The sequence below is a fragment of the Schistocerca serialis genome, chromosome 1, assembly GCF_023864345.2.
Source record: "Schistocerca serialis cubense isolate TAMUIC-IGC-003099 chromosome 1, iqSchSeri2.2, whole genome shotgun sequence".
NCBI classification, from domain to species: Eukaryota; Metazoa; Arthropoda; class Insecta; order Orthoptera; family Acrididae; genus Schistocerca; species Schistocerca serialis.
Window position 1 is genome coordinate 783,808,302 of NC_064638.1, and position 21,801 is coordinate 783,830,102.

The following is a 21,801-nucleotide window of genomic DNA, read 5'->3' on the forward strand; positions in this document are numbered from 1 at the left end:
GATCTTTGTTTACAAAGACTGCTTACTTTAGTGTTTTAAGCAAATTTTGCATACCGTGCTTAACACTATGTTGCGTGACCAGTAACTTTGCATATAGTCTGTATTTTCTGCTTTGTTCCAAGGCTGACTTTGAGCAGGACTACAAAGCACTTTTTGCAGGAATCTGTATGAAAATCAATGTTAAAGGTCATAATAACGTCAAAGAAACTTTAATTTCCAGGAAATGTTGTAACATGGAATCCTTAATGACAGGAAATCATTGTATTGAAAACATAGGACTTCTGTTGGAACCAACAAAAATGAAGGTAAAAAGCAGGAAAATGTAAAATGTGGGAACATAAAAACGGGGCTTTACTGTAATGAAGTTTTGCGTAACAGTGTGGAATGCATCTATCTGCTGAGAAATAAAAGAGGGAAAGAAGATTCTATTTTTGTTATGTTTAATCCCCTTCCTCTTCTGTTTAATGCTAGGAAGCAACACCACTCACAAATCATTCAAGCACTCCCCAACAGTGCAATGTCCTAATCTGACAGTGTTCTTCTTCATAACGAGCTGCACTCTAATGGCACGTGTTAACACACTAATTGTCAGTAACAATTGTTTGCTTTACTTTCAATTATAGTAAGTAGAATACTCTCCATGGATACTACCTACACATTTTCTTACTTTAATTGAAACCATTTCACTATTTAATAAAGTTTTGTTATTGTACATTTCTTACATCCTTCCATCCTGCCCTTGAGAGGGTCAGAAGCCAATTTATGTCATCGATGAACACTAGGGATTTTACATCATGAATTAACATTAAGAGAAATAAAGAAGATTTTTCTCTATCATGGCTATCACTTTCTAGATTACTGATCAAAGGAGATCCAGCTTGTCACAGAGAAGTTATCCCAGACTTACACAAGTGCTCAATGCTAATCATAGTCACTTAAATACTGACCAGATTTTGCACAAACTGCGGAAGAAATGCACTACACTAATATTTTCTACTTGCACAAAAAATAATCAATCATCCAAACTAGCAGCTGATTTCATTAGAACTAGGAGTAAGCTTTCTACTCAAAGTAAGTACCTGATGTCTGCTGAAATGATTAATGCCCTTTGAGAAGACCATTCTTCTTCATCCTTTTGCCACTCATTCTGTATCCAACCCCTTCCATTTCAATGTCATCTACCTAGTCTTATGTATTATTTCCTTCACATTTCCCCTTCCACTTTTCCGATTACTGGTTCATTTCAGCACAGAAAGTATCATTAATTATTTTTGCAACCGGTCCCACGCAAAAAATGAGCGTCAATAGGGAAGGGAGGAGCAAGTAGGTTAGAAAATTTAAAAAGGGAAATGGCTACGTTAAAGTTAGATATAGTGGGAATTAGTAAAATTCAGTAGCAGGAGGAACAGGACTCTTGGTGAGGTGAATACAGAGTTATAAATACAAAATCAAATAGGGGTACTGCAGGAGTAGGTTAAAAGGGAATGCAGATATGCTACTACAAACAGCATCGTGAACACATTATTGCAGCCAAGGTAGATATGAAGCCGACACCCACCACAGTAGTACAAGTTTATATGCCAACTTTCCACTGATGAGGAGGAGATTGAGAAACGGTATGATGAGATAAAAGGAATTATTCAGATAGTTAAGGAAGCCAAAAATTTAATAGTCATGGGGGACTGGAATTCATTAGTAGGAAAAGGAAGAGAAGGAAAAGTAGTAGGTGAATACAGACTGGGGCAAAGGTATGAAAGAGGAAGCCACCTGGTAGAATTTTGCACAGAGCACAACTTAATCAGAGCTAACACTTGGTTTAAGCATCATGAGAGGAGGTTGCATACGTGGAAGAGATCTGGAGACACAGGAATTTTTCAGATTATTACACAATGGTTGGACAGAGATTTAGGAACCAGATTTTAAATTGTACGACATTTCCATGGGGCAAATGTGGTCTCTGACCACAATTTTTTGGTTATGAACTGCAGATTAAAACAGAAGAAACTGCAAATCGGTGGGAATTTAAGGAGTTGGAACCTTGATAAACTGAAAAAACCAGAGGTTGTAGAGGGTTTCAGAGGGAGCATTAGGGAATGATTGACAAGAACAGGGGAAAGTAATACAGAAGAAGAAGAAGAAGAAGAAGAAGAAGAAGAAGAAGAAAAGAATGGGTGGCTTTGAGAGATGAAATAGTGTAGGCAGCTGATCATGAAGTAGGTAAAAAGAGGAGGGCTACAAGAAATCCTTGCGTAACACAAGAGATACTGAATTTAGTTGATAAAAGAAAAAATATATAAAAATGCAATAAATAAAGCGGGAAAAGGGAATACAAACGTCTAAAACATTAAACAGACAAGAAGTGCAAAATGGCTATGCACAAATGGCCAGAGGACAAATGTAAGGATGTAGAAGCATATGTCACTAGGGGTAAGATAGATACTGCTTACAGGAAAATCATAGAGACCTTTGGAGAAAAGAGAACCACCTGTATGGATATCAAGAGTTCTGACGGAATTCAGTCCTAAGGAAGGAAGGGAAAGCAGAAAGGTGGAAGGAGTATGTAGAGGGTTTGTACATGGGAGACGTACTTTAGGGCAATTATGGGAAGCGAAGAGAACGTAGTGGGAGGTGAGAAGGGAGATATGATACTGCATGAAAATATGATACTGCATGAAGAATTCGACAAAGCACTGAAAAACTTAAGTAGGAACATGGCCCTGGGAGTAGACAACATTCTGTTAGAGCTACTGATAGCCTTGGGAGAGCCATCCATGACAAAATTCTACCACCTGATGAGCAAGATGTATCAGACAGGCGAAATATCACGAGATTTCAAGAAGAATATACTAATCACAATTCCAAAGAAAGCATGTGCTGACAGGTGTGAGAATTATCAGACTATCAGCTTAATAAGTCACAGCTGTAAAATACTAACACAAATGCTTTTCAGAAGAACGGAGAAACCAGTAGAGGCTGACCTCAGGGACGATCAGTTTGGATTCTGGAGAAATATAGGAACACGTGAGGCAATACTGACTGTACGACTCCTCATAGAAAATAGCTTAAGGAAAGAAATACCTACTTTCATAGTAGCGATAGACTCAGAGAAAGCTTTCGACAATGTTGACTGGAATACTCTCTTTCAAATTCTAAAGGTGGCAGGGGTAAAACACAGGGAGCGAAAAGCTATTTACGATTTGTACAGAACCCAGATGGCAGTTATAAGAGTTGAGGGGCATGAAAGGGAAGCAGTGGTTGGGAAGGGAGTGAGACAGGGTTGAAGCCTATCCCCAATATTATTCAATATGTATATTGAGCAAAATAAAATCTTTGAGGTTCGCTAATAACATTGTAATGCAAAGAACTTTGAAGAGCAGTTGAACAGAATGGACAGTACCTTGAAAGGAGGATAAAAGACGAATAACAAAAGCAAAATGAGGATAATGGAATGTAGTCAAATTCAGGTGATGCTGAGAGAATCAGATGAGAAAATGAGACACTCAAAGTAGTAAATGAGTTTTGCTATTTGGGAAGCAAAATAACTGATGATGGTTGAAGTAGAGAGGATATAAAATGTGGACTGGCAATGGCAGCAAAATAATTTATGAAGAGAAATTTGTTACTATCAAGTATAGGTCTAAGTGTCTGGAAGTTCTTTCTGAAAGTATTTGTATGGACTGTAGCCATGTATGCAAGTGAAACATGGACAATAAACAGTTTAAACAAGAGGAGAATAGAAGTTTTTGAAATGTAGTGCTACAGAAAAATGCTGAAGATTAGATGGCTAGATCATGTAACAAATGGGGAGGTACTAAATAGAATTAGGGAGAAGAGAAATTTGTGGTGCAAATCTGGCTAAAACAAAGATCAGTTGATAGGAAACATTCTGAGGCATCAAGATATCAACAGTTTAGTACTGGAGGGGAACATTTGGAGGGGGGTAAAAATTGTAGAGGGAAACTAAGAGATGAATACAGTAAGCAGATTCAGAGGGGTGTAGGTGCAGCAGCAGCAGCAGCATCCTTTCAAATATCACATAATTGTCACTCCCCAGTTACACACAACATCACTGTACACCTTTGCTTCTCTCTGCTGCCAGTTCATTTCATTATGCTGGATCTGCCTTTCCTGTTCACGGTTTTCAGTGGCACCTAAAAATACACGTGCTTGATCTGTGTTACCTATTTGCAATAATATGCAGGAATGTTCACAGCACAAATTTATCATGCAGCAATGAAAATTCACTGTTTTTTCCCCATAATCATCTGGAAGCCGCTGAGAGATAGTAACTTTCCCTATGGGAGCCTAAGCCATTTCAACTGAAAAATTTTGAAAGCCAGCTCCAGCTAGCTTTGAAACCGGTGATGCCTAGTTCTTTGGCTAAAGCCAATGCTTTGAGTTGTCACATTTGATTTGGCACATTTCACCAGCCGCTGCACATCCATTTTGTCACTTCTCATCTGAATAATTGCAGATTCTTTTTCTGAGATCGGGATGCTTTGCTTTGGATGCAAAATGCCAGGCAATTATCATTCATTTCTTGAAGCCGCAGTTTGCTTTTTGCCAGTCATGAATAGAAGCCTTGCTCTCATCACACTTCTTCCTGCTGCACAGTTTCCAATGTTCTCTGTTTCTTCAACAACTAAGTTTTTCTTTAGCTTTGTATGAGTGATAATGAGAACTTTTAGCCACAATTAATCCTTTGACTGCTGGAGGTGCACCATCAACTGGTTGTGCTGAGGCGCTGCAGCCTGTGGTGCAATCCGGCTACCTGGGCTAAGTGCTTGTCCTTCGGAGCCACTGCCGGATTCAGAGCAGCTCATGTTGCACAACCCGCCCTGTGCTGAATACTTCTGATAAAATTTAGAAGTCTGGCTTCTTGCATCTACTCGACTAATGCTATGACGAACGCGAAACTTGGTATGTAGTAACCTAACAACACAAGGTCCTCAAATATAAAGTTTCATTTGTGTATCACTTTCCAGTACTGAATAAATTAAGCGCAAAACTGAAGATTTTGTAAAAATGTCAAAAATGTGGCATTTTCGTTCCGATTTTGCTAAAAAAACTATGTTCTATAAAACATTTCAAGCTGTATAATTGGAATGAAAGTTGGGTGCGAAAATCAGACTCAAAAACAATGTAAACTTCGGATACGCATACCTAGCAGAGTGAACGCATGATGAAAATGAAATTTAGAGTGCAATAGACTGGTAGCATAAAGATATGGAATAAAAATTTTTATTCCCCTACTATTTTCCAATAATCTACAAATTAGTCAAAAAGATGTCGATTTTTATGAAAAGATGAAAGCAAGATATATTCGATACTTCTTTTTTGGCATGTTATTTCTTGACCAAAGGCATTTGGAATCAGTTACGGGAAACAGGTTTTGTACAAGTAGACCGAATGTGATCCGTATTTGTACTACTAAGGATAAAAGAATATAACTGTCTATGTTACGTGTTAATAATTTAAATATATCGTACATAGATTAATATATGGATTTTGTTATACTGGCATTTGTCACAGTACAGATATTGCGCCATCTCAATTACCAAGACCATTCATTTGCCAGCAAACTGCTATATATGCAGATGTGAGGCATTGTTTGGATAATCTTACACTTGCTGCATCTATTTCACATCCTTCTTTTCGATCCTGGCTTTGGACCGTCACTGGCAAAGTTAAAAACAGATTGGTAATTTTTTTTAATGATTTTTGCTTCCTTTTTTCAAGTAATTCATTCAGAAGTGTCAATACATTTTCTCAGATTTAGTTCCCAATGATTAGTAGTGCTTCTCTATATGATAAGTCTAAAAGCAGGGTACAACACATAATGGAACGTTGCAAGTTTTGCATTGATATCTAGTTTCCTGGCACACCTTCTGTTTCATGCAAACCACGCATTTGCACATTAGTGTACTTTTCTCCAAATGTTCACTCACAATAACAGCTGGAAAATTTCTCCCTGTGAATTGCAGAGGATTCTCGTCATTGTAGTACCTGCCCCTACCAGCTTTTTCCCATTCTGTAGCAATTTTTCTAAAATCTCCCTTACAAGAGAAAGGTGAAACTCTGCGAGTGCCATTTTTCGCCCTGTTACTAACTGGTGGAGAGCCTGAGCATTTAGACTGCACAGATCGAGAATGTGAAAAAAAAAAAAAAAAAAAAAAAAAAAAAAATTTCTTGTACCATTTCACAGTCTTACGCACTGATTCCACTGAGTTCAGGAACATGTCACAACGGTCAACCGCATCCATACTCAAATTGTAACCTACAGTACATTGCAGTTTCTTTATTTTTTCACCAGTATTTGTCAGTCTTCTCTATTTCAACCATTTGTATTGTGTGATTTGTGATCAACACGGACACCATTCTCTTATCGCACCATTTGATAGCAAGGATCTTGTCAGTGGACTTGAACTCTGTTTATTCTGATTTTAATTTCTCCTGCGGTTTTGGCATGTTGCGTCTATTCTTAAGAACAGCGGCACATGCACCTGGTCCATGGTTGTGAAGCCAGAGGAACAGGTCCGGGCTGGAATACCAATTATCGAGATATAGAATACAACCCTGTTCCAAATACAGTCCCATAAGAGTTGCCACTATATCACCACTTTTCCCTTAATTATGGAACCCAATTTTTGTTGTTGCACCTATATATACAATAAAATCCAAAATATACCCAATCTGACAGTCACACAGTACAAATGTCATTATTCCAAATCTACTTTTTGATTGTTTGGAATAAATTGCTTAAAAGATAATTGTCCTTTGAACAGCAGGAGACTTTCAGCTATACAAAGCTTGTGATGTGGACGAAACAAATTACAAAATGTCTTACGAACTTTGTCAACAATCGTCCTAATTTTAAACAGACTGTCTTCTCCCGTACTCGCAGAGTAATCACTGAAGTGTAGCATTCTCAGAAATATACAAAAACAGTCTTGGGACATAATTTCACTGAAAACTGCCATGTTGAAAAGTGTATCATTTGACCAATAATCAATTTTAACTTCTTAACTTGCACCATTAGAGGGCAAATGTCAACAAAACAATACATTTCCTCAAATCCAGTTTCTCTCTGCTTTGACAGCTGAGAATTCACAGATTCTGTAGTATTTTCTCTGGTGTAAACATAAAATTGATTTACTTCATCTGCAACAAAACATTGTTAACAGTTCTTCAGACATAAAAATAAAAAATAAAAAATGAAAGAATTCTTGGGTCAGTATGTAGTTGACAGTTGTGTCCTGAAATTGAGTCATCAAAGTAATAGTTTAATGGCTGGAAATCAGTCCCTTTCCAATAAAAAGTGTCACTTAAGAGCACTCTTTTCTAAACTGTTTCACTATCACTTTTTGATTCCTCGGATTCAGAGGAACTGCTGACTGTGATTCTGGATCTCCCCTGTGATGTAAAGGGCTGAGGACTACAGCTTTGAGATTCTGTTGAAGACTCATCACTGCTAGCAACGTTAGATAATTCACACTCACTATCGCTCCTAATGACAGTATCTAGGATTTCTTTATCTGTGCAGCCAAGGCGACATGACATTTCTCCTGTAGAAAACAGTTAAACTGACAGAAACATGGGAAGCAAAGCTGAATTCTGCAAAGAGGGAACACACCAACAAACATATATGCACTCTCAAACTATACAGCCAGACCACTGAACAGCTAGTTATTGGAAGAGCACGGCAGAAAGACAGCTCTGTGTATTTACATGTCTGTCGCACTCAGGTAGCTGTGGCTCGGCATGCCTAAACATGTCCCTAGTGGTGAAAAGGCCGTTGGCACAGTACATGTCAACATGTCCTTAGCGCTGTAGGGAAAACCCAGGGGCCACGCTTAAACATGTTGGGCACGCCAGGGGAACGGCGAGGCATGACAAGTTAACATGTCCCCAGAAGTCAACGGGTTAACAAGTTAACATGTGGTTAATACTTCACTTCCAATGTGCAACTGATGGGGAACAGACGGAGGCCATAACAAAGCTGTAGTATGGCGGGATTTATTGTTGGAGACTGAGCAGTACAATTAATCAATGCACCCCAGTTTTTCATACTTAAATTCAGGAAAAAATCTACGCACATTACACACACACACACACACACACACACACACACACACACACACGTGTATGCTCAACAAAAATGAAGGCTATTTGCCAAACAGCAGTGTGAATGCTGTACTCACACAGGAATAACAAACTTTAAGGAGTAATTAGTCCAAACAGTTTTTAAAAAGTACAACATGGTCTATGTATCAACATATTTACAACGATACTTACTGTGAAGAAGACATGTTAAGTTGCAGACAGGCACAATTAAAATAATCTTGCATAAAGCTTTTGGCCACAGCCTTCTCTTCATCAGCAAAAGTGAAACACACACCCAGTGCTGTTTTTCTGGGAAACACTGGGGGATGCGTACCCCTAAACTTTTTCGTCGACAAAGTAATTTTTTTACTATGTTGGTTGGTCCTCCACTGATGATGTTCCAGCCCATAGACTGTGCGGCTGGTTCTGGCAGAGGTTCGCGTCCTCCCTCGGGCATGGGTGTGTGTGTGTGTGTTTGTCCTTAGGATAATTTAGGTTAAGTAGTGTGTAAGCTTAGGGGCTGATGACCTTAGCAGTTAAGTCCCATAAGATTTCACACACATTTGAACATTTGACTATGTACACTATTGGTTCATGAAAGGCAGACATCTTGCTCCTGATAGCAAGAGTAAAGTAAGAAGGCGTGAAGACTACAGCAGCCATGAACTAAAGTCAGTTTGGAAATGGTTGTAATGCTATTAATGTAAGTTACACAGTAGTTTTATAATTAAATAAATTTTCAACTGTATTAAAAACTGGGTCAGTTGAAGCACGGGATACCATCCGTCATCTATGCCATTTTGGGAGCCAAACAAGGTTACAAAAGATTTTTGTAGTGCAGTTTCTATTGCTTATGATAATATGTATGGATAGTTTTTGTTGTATTGTGTCTGTTCGTGGTGTTTTATAGGTTAAAATGTGTGTTCGGTAATATTTCCTTGTATTGTTTTGTATGTCAGAGGGTTGATTGGACTCACCTGTTTCACTTGAGGTGTATTATAGGTCAATTGAAGTGTACAATACCATTTTCTTTTATTGTTCAGGGGTTGATGGGAATCACATGCTTCATTTGAGGCGATATAAACTGAAGTGTTCGATACCACATTCTCTTGTATGTTTGGATGTTTCTCATTATCGCCTGCTTCATTTGAGCTCTGAAGTCAACTGAAGAGTCCTATACCATGTTTTTGTAGTTCGACATGTTGATGATGTCATGGGTAAATGCAGACGGGTGGTATCCCATGCTTCAGTTATAAGTAATTTTGGCTGCATTTATCCAATGTTGGAGTACCCTCAAACTTCTTTTTAGAAAAAAAGCACTGCGCACACCATTCATACACACAAGCAAGCACGCCTCATGCACACGACTGTCAACTCTGGCATCTCAGGCTGGAATACATCTATCATGTGGGATGCAAGCAGAAATCTGGAGGGGGTGGAGAAGGGACAGTAGCATATGAATGGGGGAAAGAGATGAACACTGTCTGGTGGAGGGTGCAGGGACTAGAATGCCAACAGGTGCAGTGTCAGTAGGTTATGGGGCAGACAGGTGGGGAAAAGAGCAGCAGAAAGAGAGAGGAGTGGGGAAAGATGGGCGAGTGCATTGATGGAGGGTGCAACACGAGAATGGGGAGGAGATGATACGACAGAGGGGTTGGAAACTGTTGGGTGAAGGGTGTGGGGACAGTATGTTACCGTAGGTTGAGGCCGGGATAATTACAGGAGCTGAGAGTGTGTTGTAAGGATAACTCCCATCTGCACAGTTCAGAAAAGCTAGTGGTGAGGGGGAGCATCCAGATTGCTTGGGTAGTGAAATCAAGCATGTTATGTTCAGCTGGATGTTGTGCCACAGGGTGATCTACTTTGATCTTAGCCACAATTTGGTGGTGGCTGTTCATCCTGGTGGATAGCAGGTTAGTAGTCATACCAACACAAAAGACTGTGCAATGATTGCAGCAGAACTGGTAAATGACACAGCTGATCCCATAGCTCCTGATGAGGTAAGATAAACCTGTAACTGGACAGGAACAGGAAGTGCTGGGTGGGTGGATTGGGCAGGTCTTGCACCTGGGCCTTCCACAGGAATTTGATCCTTGTGTCAATGGGTTGGGGATGTTGTGGAGGTTGGGTGGACGACAGAGCACCACTTTAGGAGAGGTTGGAAGTATCTCAGGTAGGATGACCTTGATTCAGGGCATGATGATAGGTAATCAAAGCTGTGGCAAAGAATTTGGTTCAGCTGTGACAAAGGTGACTCTCCTTTGTGGCTGGTTCTTGATGGTGGTGGTGGTGGTGGTGGGAGGATTGGGGAGGGGGGGGGGGGGTTGATGGGAAATGGCATGTGAGATCTTTTAGCTGACTAGATCTGGGGGATAGTGTGTCTGTGAAGGCCTTGGTGAGACCTTCAGCATACTGAACAAAGGAGTTCTTGTCACTGAAGATATGCCGTCCCCAGGTGGCCATGCTGTATAGGAAGGATTCTTTGGTGTGAAAGTGATGACAGCTGTCAAAATGCAGGTACTGTTGGTGATTGGGGGTTTAATGTGGGCAGGGGTATGGATGGAGTCATTAAAGAAGAGGAGCACAACATTTAAGAATGTGGCACGCTGGTTTGAGGAGGACCATGAGAAGCGGATGGGAGAGAAGGGGTTTAGGTTGTGAAGGAACGAAGACAGGGTGTCTTTGCCCTGAGTCCAGATCATGAAGATATCATCAATGAACCTGAACTAGACAAGGGGGTTTGGCATTTTGGGAAACTATGAAGGTCATCTCTAGAGAGACCATAATAGGTTGGTGTAGGAGGGTGCCTTGTGGGTGCCCATGATTGTGCCACAAATTTGTCTGTACACCTTCCATTCAAAGGAGGATTATTTGTGTGTCAGGATAAAGTTAGTAAGGTGTATTAGGAATGAGGTAGTGGGTTTGATGTCATAAGGATGTTGGGAAAGGTAGTGTTCAATAACAGTCCGACCATGTGCATGGGGAATGTTGGTGTATTGGGAGGTGGCATCAACAGTGCCAAGTAGGGATCCAGGAAGTAAAGAGGTGGGGATGGTGGAGAGCCATTGAAGGTAGAGGTTGGTGTCTTTGACATGGGAGGCTGGATTATGGACAAAGTAGACTACCCTGTGGCACAACACACAGCTGAATATACAGGGTGTTACAAAAAGGTATGGCCAAACTTTCATTCCTCACACACAAATAAAGAAAAGATGTCATGTGGACATGCGTCCGGAAACACTTAATTTCCATGTTAGAGCTCATTTTAGTTTCGTCAGTATGTACTGTACTTCCTCGATTCACCGCCAGTTGTCCCAATTGAAGGTAGGTAATGTTGACTTCAGTGCTTGTGTTGACATGCGACTCATTGCTCTACAGTACTAGCATCAAGCACATCAGTACGTAGCATCATCATCACAAACATGGTTCTGTAGTCAGTGCAATGTTTACAAATGTGGAGTTGTCAGATGCCCATTTGATGTATGGATTAGCACGGGGCAATAGCCGTGGCGCGGTACGTTTGTATCGAGACAAATTTCCAGAACGAAGGTGTCCCGACAGGAAGACGTTTGAAGCAATTGATCGGCGTCTTAGGGAGCACGGAACATTCCAGCCTATGACTCGCGACTGGGGAAGACCTAGAACGACGAGGACACCTGCAATGGACGAGGCAATTCTTCGTGCAGTTGACGATAACCCTCGTGTCAGCATCAGAGAAGTTGCTGCTGTAAAAGGTAACGTTGACCACGTCACTGTATGGAGAGTGCTACGGGAGAACCAGTTGTTTCCGTACCATGTACAACGTGTGCAGGCACTATCAGCAGCTGATTGGCCTCCACGGGTACACTTCTGCGAATGGTTCATCCAACAATGTGTCAATCCTCATTTCAGTGCAAATGTTCTCTTTACGGATGAGGCTTCATTCCAACGTGATCAAATTGTAAATTTTCACAATCAACATGTGTGGGCCGACGAGAATCCGGACGCAATTGTGCAATCACGTCATCAACACAGATTTTCTGTGAACGTTTGGGCAGGCATTGTTGGTGATGTCTTGATTGGGCCCCATGTTCTTCCACCTACACTCAATGGAGCACATTATCATGATTTCATATGGGATACTCTACCTGTGCTGCTAGAACATGTACCTTTACAAGTACGACACAACATGTGGTTCATGCACGATGGAGCTCCTGCACATTTCAGTCGAAGTGTTCCTACGCTTCTCAACAACAGATTCGGTGACTGATGGATTGGTAGAGGCGTACCAATTCCACGGCCTCCACGCTCTCCTGACCTCAACCCCCTTGACTTTCATTTATGGGGGCATTTGAAAGCTCTTGTCTACACAACCCCGGTACCAAATGTAGAGACTCTTCGTGCTCGTATTGTGGACGGCTGTGATACAGTACGCCATTCTCCAGGGCTGCATCAGCGCATCAGGGATTCCATGCAACGGAGGGTGGATGCATGTATCCTCGCTAACGGAGGAAATTTTGAACATTTCCTATAACAAAGTGTTTGAAGTCACGCTGGTACATTCTGTTGCTGTGTGTTTGCATTCCATGATTAATGTGATTTGAAGAGAAGTAATAAAATGAGCTCTAACATGGAAAGTAAGCGTTTCCGGACACGTGTCCACATAACATATTTTCTTTCTTTGTGTGTGAGGAATGTTTCCTGAAAGTTTGGCTGTACCTTTTTGTAACACCTTGTAATACACTATTTCAATGGCTGCTTCACTGCCTGAGCCATCTGGGTCTTCTCCTTCACTTTGCAAATAGTATTTATCCTTACAACACATTCTCCATTCCCATAATCATCCCGGCCTCAATCTACAATCGCTTACTGAGCCCTCACCCTCCACACAATATCCCCCCCCCCCATCTATCCAATCATCTCCTCCCCATTTTTGTCTCCCATCCTGTTTGACACCCTCTGCCAATGCACTTGCCCATCTTTCCTCACTCCTCTCCGTTTTCACTCCTCTTTCCTCACCTACCTGCCCCACTACCTCCTGACACTGTGCCCGATTGCATTGTAGTCCCTGCATATTTGCCAGACAGCGTTCATCTCTCTCCCCACCTGTACACTGCTATCTCTCCCCTTCCCTGTCCCCTGCTTGCATCTCACATTATAGCTGCATTCTGGCCTGAGATGCTGGAGTTGGCAGGCGTGTGAATGAGGTGTGCTTGCTTGTGTGTATGACTGGTGCATGTTTCTCTTTTGCTGAGGAAGGTTGTGGCTGAAATCTTTATGTAAGTGTCTTAATTGTGCAAGTCTGCAACTTAATGTGTCTTCTTTATGATAAGTAGCAATCTATCTTTTTGCTACATTGTTCATACTCATACCTGGAGTTTCCATTGTTTAACATATTATTTGTGTTACAATAACTTTCAATTTACCATTTGTTCAATATGAAGTATATCACTGATACCCAGTATTCACGTTAGCCATCTAATTAGCATATGCTGCTAGCACTTTTTCAAAATAATGTTTAGACACTGATAAAACAAAACAGTGTAGCAAATTTATGCCAGAATAAACTAACATTATAATTTTTTAATGTTGCCTGAAATTTGCCACACTAAATCATCTGTAGCATGTGTAATTTCATTTTTTATCTGACAGTGCAAATAGAGTAACACACACTGAGAACATCAGAACAATGAAAGTAAAAATTTCACTAATGCACTGCTTGGATTGAATTAGATAATTTATTTGCTTTAGATTGAAGCAAACATTACTTCTTAACAACAGTGACAAACAACTCAGGTATCCTACACAACAGAGGACCATCATCCTATTTTTGTAAAAGGGTTCATTCACAATCTACCGTGTTTGTTGGTCGGTGTTATGGTATCAACACAGATACATACACTTTACAACAACTAAACCAACAATTATTCCATTTAACAGTAAACTGTGTGTCAACCTACTGAAGGTTAAAGCTTTGAAATACCTCTGACAACACTGCCTTTCTTATGACAAAAACTTACAGGTAAAAGCACACGTACTCTGTATGATTACCTAAACCATTAGTCACATTATCAAATGAAATTCAACTATACAAGATTCACAACATGTGCCAATTATCCATGTTGCACTTATGTGCTGTGTAATTTAACAGTGCACAAAGATGCCAACCTTACACTAAAAAAGAGAAAGGGAGAGAAAAAGAATCTATACTGAGGAACCAAATAATAAAATTCATACCCCAAATAGAAGAATTCCTTTCCATGGTATTCTCTTTCCAGTGAATAAATGTGGAAACCTTATTGGAAGTATTACTGCTTCTTTTAGAGACTCTTTGGCTCCTTCAAGACCAGCTACATCTGACCATTTAACACAAGGTTTCTCTACCACAATTGCACCTTCCAATTTGCTCTGTAATTTCTTCTTCTCAGGATCATCTGAATCACTATCACTGTCACTTTTCTTTTCGTCATTTCTGAAACAAAAATGAAATTTGATAAAAATTTCCTAAAATATTTTTTCCATAAAAACTCAATTACATAAATAAAATAAAATCATGCAAACAGCAAAACTTCTTGATAACTATACAGCAGTTACCACCTCTGGACTTGATCCTGGAATCCTATTTTTTGTGAGCAGTGCTCTAACAATCCGTCCTCATAGTTTCCCTTCTGCCAGTACTTTTCCTATTTTCATAGCTTCACAGAATCTCTCTCATGTAACATGCTAGACTAACACTTCCTGTTGAGAAATGGCTTAGCCAAACTCCGGAAGATGGTTTTCAGAATGAATCTTTCACTCTGCAGCAGAATGTGTCCTTTTGATAATTCCTTGCAGATTAAAACTGTGTACCAAATGGGAGTCAAACCATCTGCCAGGAAGATCCACAACTTTGTGGCAGAGTGACATTCATTTTCCAAACCATCTCATAAGATGTTGCTAAGCCTTTTTTCCAATGTTCTTTCTTTCTTTCTGGAGTGCTGGTACAGCAAGGTAAGCAGAAGATTTTCTTTGAATTTTGGAAACTAAGGAAAGTACTAGTAAAAGTGAAGCAATGAGGGCAGGTTGTAAGTTGTGCCTGGATAGCTCAAACCAGAAAAATTAGAAGTTCTGAGTTATTTAAATCTTAAAATATTTTAATTACATCAGTAGCCAACAAGCACTGTCAAAGGGTATGTAAGTTCTCATATTATTGTTGTCTGTTAGCATATGGAGACTGTAGAAACAACATACACGTTTCATAATTAGACATTGTTCTTTGTTATTGAAGTAGTCATTACATGCACTTGTATGGTCAGGATACTGAAATCTGGGCTTTTGTTTTATAGTGAAGACAAAATGTTTCATTCTCAGTGACAACACTCTTTAAATCTCGTTTATGTTAAATTCGTACTGGTCCAGAACATACCATGGGCTTTTATTTGAACAAGTCTTTGTGGGCCACACAAAACAAACTTTAGAAAATTTCTGGTAACAATAATCTTACAGTATTACAACTGACATCATTTTGCAAAATACCCTGGTCATAATGTATCAGTTTACATAAATGAGTTGATCAATGTACACTTATTGTCAGAAATGACAGTGGAGCAAAGGCTGTGGAAAATGGCTGTATTGCACACCTTTCAGCACTGCAAACATGACGAAACTACATACTTATTGCATTTTCATACACTCCTTACAGATGTAGCAAACATTTGTGTATGTGATTTAATGTGACTGGTTCTGGAGTGAACAAATTCAATAAGAAACCACTGTTACAAACCCTTTCATGTCAGGTAGCTCTGCTGTCATTTTATCCCACTGGGATAAAACTAACTCGACATTTGGATAGATAGCCAATGTTCACAGTGCAAACCAACCCCCATAATATTTGCTAAAAAGATAGTTTTTGTTATTTGTAGTGAACATAACACAAGAACACACACAAATGCCAGTTACAGGAATCAGTGTGGATACACAAGTAATAGAAGCTGCTGAGCTAGTTGAGAGTGCAGGTTACTTACTCAACAAAAGTTTGCAATTGCAGACATGAAACCAGCCCTCATTTTATTATTATGAACTGTTCAGATACACTTGTACATTCAGCTGTTGTCTGCTATCTACTATTAAGTTATATGTTAAAAGATACTTATCACTGAACCACACATTAAACATATATTTCTGCTTCATTCACAGACATGACACTGACATGATACACACAATGTACAATTTTACTTCACAATTCCTACAAAAGCAGTATGCAGAGGAACTGTAGTTAAGTCTATCATTCCTCACAGGAAAAAGGTTCAGGATATTGTGCAGGCAAATTTCCATGAGACAATGCGTGTTTCTTGTGGCATGTCCACACCAACTTTTTCTATCTGTGAAAAATGTGCATTGAAACTGTACACACATTTGACATCCTTCTTAAAATAACCTGATGTGTGAAGCATAGTCACATAATATTCCTTGTTAGGTCATACAGTGTTTTATAAACAATGACTTTTTTGGATAATGTGCAGTCCCTAACACCCTATCAACAAGATCAATGAACCAAGGTGATCATCATATTACATAATCTCACCAACTCATGCCAATTTATATTTGTGTGATGGAAATAAATACAATTTGATGTTTCTGTAGTCACAGGTTAACATGGCATGGGACATGAGAATTGGAAAATTTTCAACTGATGATTGTATCATGTCTTTGCTTGACAAATATAGTGTTGACAGAAGTACACCGTTAGAAAAAAAAATAAAAAAATAAAAAAATCAGTACATCTGAAAAGATGACGTCAACTTTGATCTGACGACAGCATACGACGCCTGTACTGTACTGTACTGCCACCTGTACTGATAATGGTTTCAACAACATCCACCAACAGATAGTGTAGTGGCATAGCTACCAGAGCACCATCTGTGTCTACACTTTAGTAAGGAATGCTCACAGCCAGGAGGCTCAGTGTGAAGCAAGCATGTGAAGCAAGCAGGCAACCACGCTATGGAGATGCACTCTTGCTTCCTACAGCCACCTGAGCAAGTCTGAAAGGGCTCGAATTGTGGCCTTCCGAGTGGTGGGTTGGTTCTTTCAGGTAACTGCCACCCAAGTCAGACGTGGTGTGTCAGTTGTGCAATGATTCTAGGTTCAGTAGTCACGTGAACATTGTCACACCCATAGACAAGGTTCTAGATGTCAACACAGCATAATCACCCACCAGGATCGTCGTACTGTAAGGGCAGTAGTGGCAGATCATACAGTTACTCCAGCACAGATAGGAGGGGTCATGAAACTAGACATGTCAACATGAACTGTTACAAACTGGTTATTAGCAGCTGGACTACGGGCACACACGCCTCTAGCCTATCTTCCACTCATGTCCCAGCACCAAAGAGCATGGTTTGACTGATGCCACAGGGGCTCTATTGGAACGTGGGATGGCATGTCGTGGTCTTCACTGACAAAAGCCGATTCTGCCTGCAGGCAAGTGGTGGTTGTTTGCGTGTACGACATAGACCTTGTGAGCACTATCTCAGAGAGAGCATTTGTCAAAGACACACCGGCCCCACAACAGATTTCATGGTCTGGAGTGCAACAAGTTATGATTCTCGTTGACCTCTGGTGTTTCTGGAGAGGATGTTAACCAGTGCTCAGTATGTGCAGAACATTGTTTCATCCATTCTTTTGTCATTCTCGTAGCAGGAAAGTGACGTTTTATTCCAACAGGATAATGCTTGCTCACACACTGTCCATGAAACTCACAGAGCTCTGCAAGGCGTGTAGCAACTTCCCTGGCCAGCACAAAATCTGGACTTCTATCCAATTAAGCACATATGGGATTTGATGGGAAGAGAACTGATTTGTACGACTCGTCAGGCAACACCTCTCACAAAGCTTCATGAAGAGGTCAAACAGGATGGCATAGTGTATCCAGACAATATTCATCATGTGTACCATTGACTGGATGCCAGAGTCAGTGCCTGCGTTGCTGCACTATGTACTAGTATGCGTATTTCAGCATGGGTCGATGCCTGGTACCTCAGAACCACTTGTGCTATTGATCTGTAAATGCAATCATTTCAAGGACTCCATATGCACTGTTGCAACAATAAATCTTGAACGAACAGGAAACCTTTAAAAGAGTGTACAATTTTTTTTTCCAGTGGTGTACATTCAATGTACTGTACTTGCATGAGAACGAGTCATTTCATGAAGTGGTAACTATGCTGACACATTCTTTTATACTTTTAGAGAAATTTATTTTTGGCGCTTCCTGTAGTTCTCAGACAATTTTAATGATGTTATCACATATCTCATCAATTAATACACCTAATGGCCAAGGTTTGTTCTAGTACCTGTGACATTGTGCTACCCAAAAGAAGCAGAATCAGAAGCAGAAGAAGAAGAAGAAGAACACAGGGAAACAGGCAAATTATGGGACAAAAAAGCTACTCGGTGTCACCAAATCTTGAAAGGGCTTAGAATGGAAAAATGTATCCATACTGCCTAACAAGACAGTCGTCTTAATTTTTAAGTTCTATATGAAAGGTATTCATCATCTTTATGTAACTCCCTGACACAACTTAAAAGAATCATTCAGTACTGACAGGGTGCAATGTCATCCTATCTGCCAATGATGTCATTCTGATGAATGGCTCAATAGAGCCGGTAGGCAGAGTTTTAAATTAGACAGAAATGAGTTTCATAATGTATCACGAAGAACATGTTGCCATTTTCTTTGTTGAATTGTCAGTGAGAATATATTCAGGTATCTGACATTGTAGAAATTTTACTAGTGTTTAGCATCTGAGTATATGGCCTGTAACCTTGGCAAAGTGGACAATACTCTCATGAGCATGCACTTGTAAATCCACAGGTAGGAAAGCCATCCAGTTAATTAAATAAATACTAACTAAACAAACACATAAATAAATACTAACATCAAAACTCGGAGACAGTATAAAAATGAAGAACAGTGGTTATCCCAATCCAAAGACAGGTGTTTGCCTATTGGTGTAGTCTACTGTCAGCATTTATCACAGATGGAAAAACAACAGGAACCACTGACTGCAGCTATGGCTGGGCTGAAAGTCAAGAACAGTTCCCCAGAGCAGTGGACCGAGGAGATGTTTGACATCTGAAGTGATGAAACAAAGCATGGCAAAAACAGTGCTGCTGGCACTCCCCAAACTCTATGCTACTCTATTAGTGATGGATACCAGACAGCAGGCTATTGGTATGGTCATCAACAATGGGTAGACAATACATGGGAGCCACTTGCATATTTTTATCGGGAGTTATTGCCAACGGAGATGGTGTATCTATGATCAAGAGCGCTTGGCTATTAATGATGTAATCAAATATTTCAGACTGCAGATCAAAGCAAGCAAGTTTGTCACACACATTGATCATAAAGTGTTCAAGAGGGACAGCACCGCCTTATTAGCCCATTCAGCACTGACATTCATCACATTTCGGGCATTAACAACTTGTGGCAGACTGTCTTGAGTAGCTGCCATATCTCAGCCCATGGAAATTAGAGTAGCCAAAGCTCAACAAGATGCTCCCAATTACGCACCCTGCAGCATGATGATGATGTGGTCCTGAGGTTACAACTAGTTGACATCCCTGGGGAAGACATTCAACTACACTGTGAAGTGGCACATGGACAATCTCGCTTCTTTGTATCAGCAGTTCCGGAGACAAGTATTCGACATCTGCACAATCTCCATCATCCTGGAATTCAAGCTATGTTCAGGCTGTTGTCCAGGCATTTTGTGCCATCACGAATGGAAAGGGACTGTTGTGAGTGGACACGAACATGCTAATGAAACCAGCTCTATAAGATCTCCTGCCATGTTTAAATATCGACAGGAGATTTTCCAGTCGCATCCTCATGTTTAGACCACGTTCACCTCAACGTGATGGGAATGACTACGATAGACAGGTATACATTGGCTGGAGGTAGTTCCAACTGATAACACTTTGGCAGAAACCCTAGCTTTTGCATTTATATCGACATGGCCAGTGAGGTTCGGCTGCCCATTGCTCAAAAACTACCAAAATGGGCCGACAGCCTGAACTGGACTTGTTTGCCCAGCTGGCAAAGTTCTGTGGCTACGTACACCATAGAAAAACAAGTTACCACTGAGCCAGCAATGGCATGATTGAACGATGGCACTGAATACTGACGGTAGTGTTCATTTGGCAGGGAAGTTCGTGAATGTCTGCACTTCCAATAGTTTTGCTTGCCTATGAACCACCCATAAATCTGACAGACTCATCTGCGGTGAAGTTTGTTTACCATTAGACAGTGCCTACGAAGAGAGTTTGCTGCTCCAACCCTCTTACAAATGCAATACGGTATCAATGAGAGTCACCGAGCGGGGTGGCGCAGTGGTTAGCACACTGGACTCCCTTTCAGAAGGATGACGGTTCAAACCCTTGTCTGGTCGGCTGATTTAGATTTTCCATGATTTCCCTAAATCGCTTCAGGCTAATTCTGGTATGGTTCCTTTGAAAGGGCATGGCAGACTTCCTTTCCCATCCTTCCCTAATCCAATGGGACCGATGACCTCACTGTTTGGTCCCCTCCCCCAAATCAACCAACCAACCAACCAACCAACCAGAGATGCTGCATCATATGCAGGAGCATATCAACTTCCCCCCATGAACCATGGATCTTCCCCCCATGAACCATGGACCTTGCCGTTGGTGGGGAGGCTTGCGTGCCTCAGCGATACAGATAGCCGTACCGTAGGTGCAACCACAACGGAGGGGTATCTGTTGAGAGGCCAGCCAAACGTGTGGTTCCTGAAGAGGGGCAGCAGCCTTTTCAGTAGTTGCAAGGGCAACAGTCTGGATGATTGACTGATCTGGCCTTGTAACAATAACCAAAACGGCCTTGCTGTGCTGGTACTGCGAACGGCTGAAAGCAAGGGGAAACTACAGCCGTAATTTTTCCCGAGGGCATGCAGCTCTACTGTATGATTACATGATGATGGCGTCCTCTTGGGTAAAATATTCCGGAGGTAAAATAGTCCCCCATTCGGATCTCCGGGCGGGGACTACTCAAGAGGATGTCGTTATCAGGAGAAAGAAAACTGGTGTTCTACGGATCGGAGCGTGGAATGTCAGATCCCTTAATCGGGCAGGTAGGTTAGAAAATTTAAAAAGGGAAATGGATAGGTTGAAGTTAGATATAGTGGGAATTAGTGAAGTTCGGTGGCAGGAGGAACAAGACTTCTGGTCAGGTGACTACAGGGTTATAAACACAAAATCAAATAGGGGTAATGCAGGAGTAGGTTTAATAATGAATAGGAAAATAGGAATGCGGGTAAGCTACTACAAACAGCATAGTGAACGCATTATTGTGGCCAAGATAGATACGAAGCCCACACCTACTACAGTAGTACAAGTTTATATGCCAACTAGCTCTGCAGATGACGAAGAAATTGAAGAAATTTATGATGAAATAAAAGAAATTATTCAGATTGTGAAGGGAGACGAAAATTTAATAGTCATGGGTGACTGGAATTCGAGTGTAGGAAAAGGGAGAGAAGGAAACATAGTAGGTGAATATGGATTGGGGGACAGAAATGAAAGAGGAAGCCGCCTGGTAGAATTTTGCACAGAGCACAACATAATCATAACTAACACTTGGTTTAAGAATCATGAAAGAAGGTTGTATACATGGAAGGACCCTGGAGATACTAAAAGGTATCAGATAGATTATATAAT

The 21,801-nt window shown here is 40.7% G+C and overlaps 1 protein-coding gene across 3 annotated transcripts in view; it reads right to left on the minus strand.

Annotated features, from left to right (window-relative positions):
• LOC126483569 (vacuolar protein sorting-associated protein 4) overlaps positions 1–21,801 on the minus strand; it is a 167,231-nt gene that overhangs the window by 84,946 nt on the left and 60,484 nt on the right. For all 3 annotated transcript variants that reach the window (XM_050106631.1, XM_050106630.1, XM_050106632.1), the window contains exon 5: positions 14,320–14,554. In XM_050106631.1, coding sequence (XP_049962588.1) covers positions 14,320–14,554 — 235 coding nt within the window. The remainder of the gene's footprint in view (positions 1–14,319; positions 14,555–21,801) is intronic.